Source organism: Sinohyriopsis cumingii, chromosome 2 (assembly GCF_028554795.1).
Source record: "Sinohyriopsis cumingii isolate HCF-2022 chromosome 2, ASM2855479v2, whole genome shotgun sequence".
Classification (NCBI taxonomy): domain Eukaryota; kingdom Metazoa; phylum Mollusca; class Bivalvia; order Unionida; family Unionidae; genus Sinohyriopsis; species Sinohyriopsis cumingii.
Window position 1 is genome coordinate 43,677,587 of NC_142962.1, and position 10,318 is coordinate 43,687,904.

The 10,318-nt window shown below is 34.1% G+C and overlaps 1 protein-coding gene across 2 annotated transcripts in view; it reads left to right on the forward strand.

The window, feature by feature from the left end:
* The window catches only part of LOC149804728 (uncharacterized), a 28,387-nt gene extending 18,982 nt beyond the window's left edge, over positions 1 to 9,405 (forward strand). The window contains exons 5-7 of one of the 2 annotated variants that reach the window (XM_089943495.1): positions 2,256 to 2,541; positions 4,423 to 4,545; positions 6,349 to 9,405. In XM_089943495.1, the coding sequence (XP_089799621.1) occupies positions 2,256 to 2,541; positions 4,423 to 4,508 (372 nt within the window). In that variant the 3' untranslated portion in view covers positions 4,509 to 4,545; positions 6,349 to 9,405. The remainder of the gene's footprint in view (positions 1 to 2,255; positions 2,542 to 4,422; positions 4,546 to 6,348) is intronic. The other variant, XM_089943503.1, reaches the window with a different exon arrangement.
* The last annotated feature ends 913 nt before the right edge of the window (positions 9,406 to 10,318 follow it).

The following is a 10,318-nucleotide window of genomic DNA, read 5'->3' on the forward strand; positions in this document are numbered from 1 at the left end:
TGATACAATACACTATCAATGCACATATGAACTTTATGGTCTTTCCATCTTTAGAAGAACTGTCAGGGGTAGGTGGTGCCCTTTTATGTGATTTACTGGTTGTATTTCCAGTATTCAGATTACAGACAGGACATATACATAGCATCTATTCATATTCAATTCTCATCCATGACAAGATAACAAAAATACTTTCAAACAGACTACTTATTTTGTTGTTAGTGATTTTAATTCAGCTTTCTAAGCCATTGGAGGCTGCTCAGTTTGATCAGATGCGGGCGCACTTTTGTCACCGGACATGTATTTTGATGAAATAAATATCTTCATGTCTTAATTTCACAGCATTGTTTTTCATTCTTTATGCCATTTATTATAATCTCAATAGGAATATATGATCTAGTAGCACATGATCCTGCTTGGCTCAGTTGTTTGAGAAAAGAAACGAAAATTGCATTCTGCTTTTAAATTGTTGGTATTATAATTTGGATTGGTATTCTGCCTTTGATACATTTGTTGAAAGGGTGATTTACTGGCATGCCATCTATTCTTGTCCATCCAGCAGGTACATTGGACTCATATTTAACTCCATTTTCAGGCTCAAAAGCACACACTGGTGTCTCTTTTAACACTTTCCCAGCTCCATTAATCTGATACGTCGTAACTTTAAAATTAATTTTTTCATAACTATCATCAGCAGTTATTTTCAAAGTGAAATCACCATCTGAAGAGGAACAACACTGGGAGTCAACCATATGGGGTTTTCTAGGTGGTCTTTATTTCAAACATGCATTTGTAAAACTTTAGTGATGCCAGGTTCAAACCACAACATATTGCTTGCTCTGGGGCATAATGTGGCAATCAAATTTAGTTTAAAACCCATTCATGTCAAGAAGAGCCCAGATGCATAAATAGTTGCTATGCTACATTTACATGACACAAATAATGCTTTAAAAATCATTTCAAGGGTGAACAGTTAAATAAAAATTGTTAACTGCGTCAAATACATTTTCATGTGCACAACTTTCAGTTCATTTGTGAGATTTCTCATACATCACAGTTACAAGTGCTAATTCGTACAAATTTTGTGTTTCGCAGTCTCTGTTTATGTACTTTCCAGAAAAATCAATCATCAACTTTTACTCTAAGTTTGTCTGTAGACGATACTTCCTGATCGTCATGCAGCAAATAAGCTACCTTAAATGCTGATTGATGGTTCTTGCTAAATTCATTGAACATGAACAAACAACCAGCAAAGAGAGTTCAGTTTAACTTATTTCACTGCATGGGGGCAGTAGTGTAGCTTCAAATTTGACCAAAATAGGCAAAATACAAATCAACAAAGAAACTTTGTGTAAAAATGCTTAATGAATGATGAGTAAAGTACATGTACTTCATTTACCTGTGAAAAACATTTGGAATGTCTGCTTTATACTGAAAAAGCTGTTGGGATAAAATAATTAGCATGACATTGTTGGGGGGCAGCAATATATACAAATTTTGTGTTAATTTTGTATATGCCGAGTTAGTGTTATCAAGTTCTTTTTTTTGTTTTTACTGACAAAAATAAGTGCCTGTGCCTGCAGTAGCTGTCGCAGGTATATTTTCAATTTAAAGAACAAGAAGGCAAGCAACTAATAATTATTGATGACTCTGAAGATTAAAATAACTTGCATATGGTAGGTATTGTTTTGTATTGATTTTCGACCTCTGGCATCAATGTGTATTGGTACAGCAAAAGTATTGATGCATTGATATATTGTTGAATCATTTCACCTTTAATAACTTTACATATATTTAGTCAGGATCACAGAAAGAATAGAATTTTTTTTACTAGATTAGGCTTGGAGGCAATGATGTTGGAAGTGTTGCCCTGGCTCCTAGCAAAGGAAATAATCAGAATTCCCACCGTAAGACAGTTTGCTGTAATTCTTGATGGGCATATAAAGGCAAATGCATATGTAACTGATATTGGCCCCTGGCTCTTTCCTTTCCCTCAAGGAATTGGCCAAGAGAACCCAGAACAGGTAAATCCTGATATGTTTTTCACAATCATGTTTTTATAGCCTTGAAAATATTGAGTAGAGCTTGATAGGTAAGATGGAAAAAAAATCACCAAGTTAAAAACATCACCTAAATGTGTACAGCAGATAAAGAAAATATTTGATACATTTCATATTGTGCAACAATTTAAACTTTGGATGATTCGTGGAAAAAACTCAGATAGGAAAGGTATTGACTGTGGACTCATGTTTGTTCAGATAATGGCTATAGAACCAGGAAATCCAGCCTGGAAGAGGTACAGATCTGAGTTCCATGCTGGAGCTTTAAGAGGTTACATGAAAGACCCCGAAGATGATGGCTACCCTCGTGGGCCCAATGCTACCCCCAGGAAATGCCCTATATGTGACCATGACAGCCAGTATGACTCAGCTAGCCCTGAAAGTGACTCTTGGTATATCTCCTCTGCAGACGAGTCCTCACAGCAAGGTGGAGAGAACACATTAACAGACAAAACCCCAGAACAGTCAAGTTTTGACATGAAAGGTAATTTTAATAAATCTGCTCCGTTCTTATGAAAAGTACACTTCTCCTTTTTACATTTTTGCATTTTTATAGCTTCAGATTCCTTAAGAAATTCTCTTCACAACCTCAAACAAGGAAAATAAAAGACAAATCTTGATAGTGATGAGCTATTACCTAACATGGAAGGATAAAACTTTGCAAATGGTCTGTCATGATAGACTACTTGGTGCTTTGGTAGATAATAACCTATCATGGACAGAACTTATCAAACATATCAGTAAAAAAGTCAATTCAAGTTTATGTTTTCTCAGTAGCATAAGACATTTTCTCCTTGAAAGGCACAGAAGACTATTTTATAAGTTACATACAACTCTATTTAGACTACTGTAATACAGTATGGGGTAATTCAAATGATATAAACATAGGAAAGCTGGCAGATCTTCAAAAATAGAGCATTTGGACTAATATCGAAAGAAAGCAAGGAAAATTAAGCTGGTAAGTTGAAATGATTACTTTTTAAAGACCAAATCCTTTTGACAAAAGCCATATTAATGCACAGGATATCCAATAATAGTGCTCCTGATATTTAGAACCACTATTCAGTATAGGCTAACTGGCAGTACTCCCCACCTGCAATTCGTGTGTTTTAAACAGTATAAAATTCCCAAACCAAATAAGGAATTATTTTGAAAAGGTTTACAGTACTCTGGAACTTTGCTCTGGAATAGTATTGCAGTTGAGATTAGAAATGCCCACTCTATTTCCTTCTTCCAAACCAAATATATCCAGTGGCTTCAGAGATGCAGCTAAAATAAATAAATTCCTTTGTATGAGGGTCTCAAGGTAGATTAGTTCTTAGCTAATTGTGTTACACTTTAAATAAAGTCATTTTTGTTAGTAGTAGTAGTAGTAGTAAATGATAGATAACCTTACTTAAAAAAGAAATGAGTTCAGGAATTTAATACAGTAGTTAATTGTTTCATTCATATGCCAATAAATTTACTAATACTGTGAGGATCTTAAAGATCATCAACATTGAAGTTTGATTAGTTAATTATTTAGTTGAACCTTGAGGAGAATTTCAAAAAGGCATTTTGTATTGATAATGTATATTCTAGTTGTTATTATTCAAAAGCAGGTCTGTATTAGCTGTGTGACCAGATATTGAGGGTAAGGATGTGTGGAAAGTGAAACAACAAGGATACTTCACTCTTTTTGTATATCTGCCACGAGGCAGAGTGTATAATGTTATGATGCAGTCTATCTGTGTTGATCTGTCTGTTCCCTGTTTTTGTTTTGACACAATAACTCCAGTTCTCAGCCATGTACCATTTCCAAATTTTGTAAGCAATTTTCATTTGGTGCAGAGAAGAAACCTGTAGATTTTGGGATCGACATGTTGATATTTTTATCACCTACTATGACCAAACTTTGTGGATGGTTTGCTTTTGAGACAAGAAGTGCAATCTATTGAATTTCAGAACAAAGGTCATTGTCACAAAACTCACATGGACTGAAAAAAGGAAAAATAATTTCCACAAAACTGATTAAGTTCTGTTCCACTTGTTTTTATTTGTAGATGGCTTTCATTTGAGACAGGATAAATACCTATTAATTTTTAAGGACAGTGGGTCTTCAAGAAGGAAGGTTTCCACAAAATAACATAAGTCTTGTGCCACAAACTGTGATCAAACATTTTGTTGTGTGAATGGTTTGGATTAGTGACAGCAAAGGCACATATTGATTTGGGGTCGAGAGGCCAAAGATATGGACACCGAGTTGGAAAGAAAAAAAATAACATGTTCAGCATATAATGTACTGTTTACAGTACTCATTGTTTCTTGACCTCTCAAGTTGCTTCTTCTTTTACTTCTTCTTGATCTTCCTCTTTCTCTATCTTAGCTGTTCTAGAAGGAAATTCTAAGCATCAACCGACAACTAATCATTGTTATAATACAAGAAGTAAGCGCAGATGTACAGCAGCATAGCAGACTTACTGGTTGGCTGCACAGCAATTCCACAAAGGTAAAAGACATTGGAAAGCAATATCATCTTGATCCTACATGCATAATTGTTGAAGATCTTGCACCAGTGTTACATATTGTCTTCATGCAAAAGTACATTCGAAAGAAACATAAAGCAAACATTTGATAAATCTTTCTTTCTAAGGCAATGTATGTACATGTATTAAGAGTATTAAAAAATATAGCTTTGTGGATCTGTCTTTGAAATCAGAATTTATGTATATAAGCATAAGATGGCACTCAGACACTAAAATCTAATAGGTTACTTGCAGCACAAGCTATTTGAGAGCTTGTAAATTAGTAAATTTTTCATGTATTTTGAGCATGAGCAGTGAAAAAATAAATTCTTTATCTTCTTTAAATACATTACCCAATCATAATACCTTAGGAGAACTACTACTACCTTGCAAATCTAGAACTCAATCTCAAGTTTCAAGATTGAACATAACATTTAATAAATTAACTTTTAACACTATATTGGAACACAGTCACTGAAGCATGAACTATAGAAACCTTTTTGCAAAAAGGATTTTTATGACTCTGTGGTCATAAACTAAGTAACAGAAAGTAGTGAAACCAACAAGTCTTGTAAAACTTGACAATCAGTTTAATTATCAAAATTATACAAGAAAATGTGGGAGGAACTTAGAGTATTATGAAGTGAATCCAAAATAATCCTGATAAAGTTTTTTGAAAGTCTAAAAGAATGAAAAGTTCCATGTAAATTTAAAGACTGGAAATGTACTGGTCAGCCAAGAATTGTGACTTGTCAATTCACAATAATTCCAGTATAATATTATTGTCCAAAAGTTGAGCACTTTCAATTTCCACTAGACAGTCCAAACAAAAGTACATAAAATAATGGATATATTCAGTACTGTGGGAAAAGGAGTACCAGTAATGGATTATGTAAGTTTACATTTTTATTTCAATTTCAGTGCATTATTACTATTAGTAAAAGTTTTAGTTGCTGTGTGTGCTTGAGTGCAATTTAGATTTTTACAGTAGCTTTATAAAAAAATTCAGCCATATCGCTACAATGCCTGGAGTGTGGCAGTTTATAGTGATGTTGAGCACTGGGGCATCATGCCACAGACATGTAGTATCATGTCCCACCCAGTCACATTATCCTGACACCAGTGCAACCATTCCTTACGCAAACCTCTTAATGCTGAGCACCAAGCGAGGCAGCTGCAAGTACCATTTTTATAATTCTTTGGTTTGACTCAACGGGGGTTTGAAGCCGCAACCTCATGCATCACAGGTGGACACACTAACCACTTAGGTCACTAGAGTGGTCAACAGTTTTATTTGGCAATATTAGCTTCCAAATATCACTCTGTTTTTTTAAAATTTATTTTCCTTTAAAATCTCATTTTTTCTTCCTTTTATAGATCAAATGCCCCATAAAATCCCTATATTAGTATTTTTTACAAATTGTTTACAGGCCTAGAATTAATAATAGTTAAAAGGAACCCTGGAAGTGGATATTCTGTATGAAACATGAAAAAACCATATAAATTATACAATAATTTTCACACAGAATATTAAAATGTTGATGCTGTCACTGCCACTAGTGCTGATGGAAAATTGATTATTTCTGTATGTTAACTCACCTTGACAAGAATATTGTTTTCATGTCCTTTGTAATATTAATTAAAATGAAACATTTATGTGTATGTACAGTCAAGGTGATAATAGGAACTTACTGAAACACTCCCCTACAATAATTGTATTTCCAGGCTAGAAACTGTGCTTAGTTGAATCAGTTATATTTATTTATTCTTGTTTTTTTCTATTGCAGGATTAGAGAAAACATTGACAGAGGATGAGTGGCCATCTATTGAAGAATAGAAGCAGCATTATATTTAACAGATTTACACAGCATGCTCACTGAACATTAATAGTAACTGGAGATATTTATTTAAAATAAGCTTTTTTACTTGGAAGGTTTGTGGAAGAAAAAACATAGGAGGGTTTTCTTTTTTTAAAGGTAGATTGAATTTAAGGTTAATAAGCTATTGAAAAAAGGCTTACTCATCGCATTCATGCCAGTTTTCGAGCCCAGTTTCAGATGATGTGCAACCAGCAGACAGGATTTATTGATACATACTCGTACACCTTTTTTGTTTTCTTGGGAAGCCTCCAGGAAATACAGTTGAAACTTTTATGTTTTTAAAGATAAAAGATATATATATATATATATATATATATATATATATATATATATATATATATATATATATATATCTGTGTGTGTGTGTGGTTTATAGCTTTAATCTTCCTTAACCGAAAGTCGCATATTATTTATTGATGTTGCATCATTTATAAATAATTGCATTTAAAAGTATGACTTTCACAGAAGTTGGCACATGTTTTACCTGCACCTTGATGTGTATGCAAAAGTGGCATATTGCCAGGTAAGAGAACTAGTTTATTTAGAGATTATTATATTGTAGTTTTATTATAGGTTTTGAAATGGATTCGGTCTCCTTTAATAATTAAACTGATTGTTAAGTTTTACAAAACATAGTACCTGCATTTCATCATGTTTGATACAGGATTTCCTATTTGCTTCTCTTTTTTCTCCATAAATATGTAAAGCTAAGGCTTAATAAAGATAGATGTTTGCAGCTCAAATTTCAGTACCACATTAATGGAGCCATCTCTTTCCATCATATTCTCATTTTCCCATGGTGATCTAAAATGTCTTGAAAATGATTTATGAAGAGTTGATCTGCTATAATATGCTTGGAAAAATGTAGGATGGACAGTAGGGCTTACTCTGAAAGCTTTTCATGAAGCTTGCCAGTTGCACATTATTATCGAAGATCCCTATTTTTGTTATTCATTACAAATGTAAAAGTGGAAAAAGATAGTTTCTTTTCTGTTTTTATTCACAGTTTGTAACTACATCACGAAGAATCCATCATTTAATTGAAAAGACTGCAAGCAATACACTAATACAGTTGTAGCTGGTTGGCTTGTTCTAGAATATCACACATAGCAGCAAACTGAGCCTAACTCAAGGGAGGTAATACAGTTGCAGTTTTTTTAACAGTCTAACTCTTCCTTTATCTTAACTGTAAATTTTGGGAATTAATTTACTGCAGAAATGGATATTTTATCTTGACATAATGTGCATTAAAAAGCATACAAAATTGATAGTTTTAATGTTCTTTTCATAGCTGACTTTTAAGTACACAGTGAAATGCGAAGTATTGAGAATTAGTTTACTGGTTTTGAAAATACAGGTAATGCAAAGTACTAAATACAGTATATTGTCTTCAAATATCACTAGTTTTGCCAAAAAATAATAATCTCTCAAGACAGATGGTCTCCAACCAGTATTTTTTCAAGACGGCTTTTACTGTAACTACTTTTTTGGCACAAAAGCATTTTTTTGAGTAGTTTCTGATATTTTTCCTCCCAACAATCTTAAAGGGATCTCTCTTAAAGTATATTCCACCTTTTCACATAAAGCAGGGGACATAGTATCTGTACTTCCATCCATTCTTCTGTCTCAGTTTTGTTTCCCTCTAAAACTTAATATTGTTAGATATTATGGGATGTATTTCCGTCCATTCTAATGTCTCAGTTTTGTTTCCACTCACTAACTTAAGGCTTGTTTGATATTATGGGATACAATTTGGTATGCTGATACATTATTAGAAGGTGTGTTGCATACCTCATTGGAGATGGGGGCCTGTTTTCAACATCAAGGTCATGGTCAACATTATTTTCTCTGTTTCCTTTATGCTCATTATCCTTGAAGCTGTTTGAGATTAAGGGATGATACGTATACAAATTCTCTAACTTGTATGATACTGTTTATTCGTACTGTTATCAAGCATTCTCTTCTAGAATCAAAGGATACCACTTTCCATTCAATTTGGTCTGTATGTGTGTGTGTGTGTGTCAGAGGAGCTGTTTGAGATTTAGAGATGAAACTTGATATACTTCTGCATTATCATTACAGTATGTCTTGTAACACTTGGGAGGGTCACAGTCAGGGCTTGGTATTTTATGTTTTCTATCACGTTTTCTATTCTGCTGTATTGGAGCTGTTTGAGATTAAAAGGATGAAAGTTTGTACATTATCACTAGAAGATGTGATGCATTCCACTTTTGTAGATGTTTTCTGGGTCCAACACTGGTATAAATTTCTTGGTTTTCCTTTGACTTCGCAGTATATCATAAAAGCTACTCAGGTGTCCAGTTGAACCATGATACATTTATACTTCGCTATTTGATGGCATCTTACCTATCACAGTCAAGTTTTTATTGGCAAGGTCAATGTCACTGATCGCTTCTTTCCGTTTTCAGCACTTTTACTCCAAAGCCCTTCAACCTGAAACTTTCCAGTCCAGCCTAGTAACTCCACAGCTCTGCCACGATAGTCACAACTAGTTTTCATCACTGTATGAAATATTAACTGAACTTGTTTGTTGGTTTGGCACTCATAAAACATGAAATTTAAATATTGTAATTATACTTGAAATCCTCATGGCCATTTGCAGCATGATTATGCATACAAAAGAATGTAAAATATGTCTGGTTTTACATTCACTTTCACAGGAAATTTATGATGTATACAAAATATTTATTTCTCCTCTGAATTCCATGTTTGTTAGTAATTTCATATTTGCTTGTTTTAAAAAAGCCTAACTAAATGTTGGATTAGAATATATGGTTTGTTTATGGGTCTATGTAGTGTAACTAAAGGAGGATTTGCTTGTTAATCATTTTTATCATGATTTTGGGTAGTAGATTTTTGTTCATATAAATTAATATGATAGTCATCCAAGCTATGTCTGTGATAGATGTAACATATCTTATTGTTCAATATTTTGTTGTCCATTAAACAAACTTAACAACAATTATCAGTCATTCACCTGCTTTTATGTCCAAATTGAGTTGCTTTAAACTAGTACTAAGGCATAATGTAAGAAGGGTGGATAATAAAACCCTCTGATATCAAGTAAAATATGTTAACAATATCTTCTAGTTTCAAAATTTAGTGTCGTGGAAATTTTATATTGCAAGTTTGACAAAACTAATTTCACTGGTCTGCAGCCAAAATGCTTCTGTTTGTGGTGAATTGACTTTTGCATCACAAAAGCATAGTATAACCACTGTGGTTAAGAAAGCCTATCACCTTTATTTTGGCTGCAAAATTGGAGATCAAAACAAGGGGTGGGAACCCATACATATGCTGCAACACTTGTACAAAAAAATCTTGGAAGTGGTTGAACAGGAAAAGGAAAACTATGTCATTTGCAGTGCCAATGATTTGGAGAGAGCCAATGGATCATATCAGCAGTTGTTACTTCTGCGTGGTGCCTCCAGCTGGGAAAGATGTGTTAAAGAAAAAGTGGACTGTGCATTATCCAAACATTCCATCAGCTATATGCCCATATCCCATGGAGAAGGACTGCCAGTTCCTGATGCACCAGCATCATACTCACTTGAGTCAGGCGAGGAAGAGGATGAAACTTCTAATCCTGAACCATCAATGTCACATGACCCATATTTGCTCCCATCCTCCTCTCTGAACCACACCTCATAACACAAGGTGAACTGAATGACCTTATCAGGGATTTAGAACTATCCAAGAGTAAGGCAGAGCTGTTGGGCTCAAGACTACAGCAGTGGATTCTCCTGGCAGGCAGGTGATGTTGGGGTTTCCATATTTGTTCCATCACTGTCAAAAGGATCTGTTCCATTCATCTTCATGGAAGGTGATCTAGTATCAGTGGTGTGTTGGCAGCCCA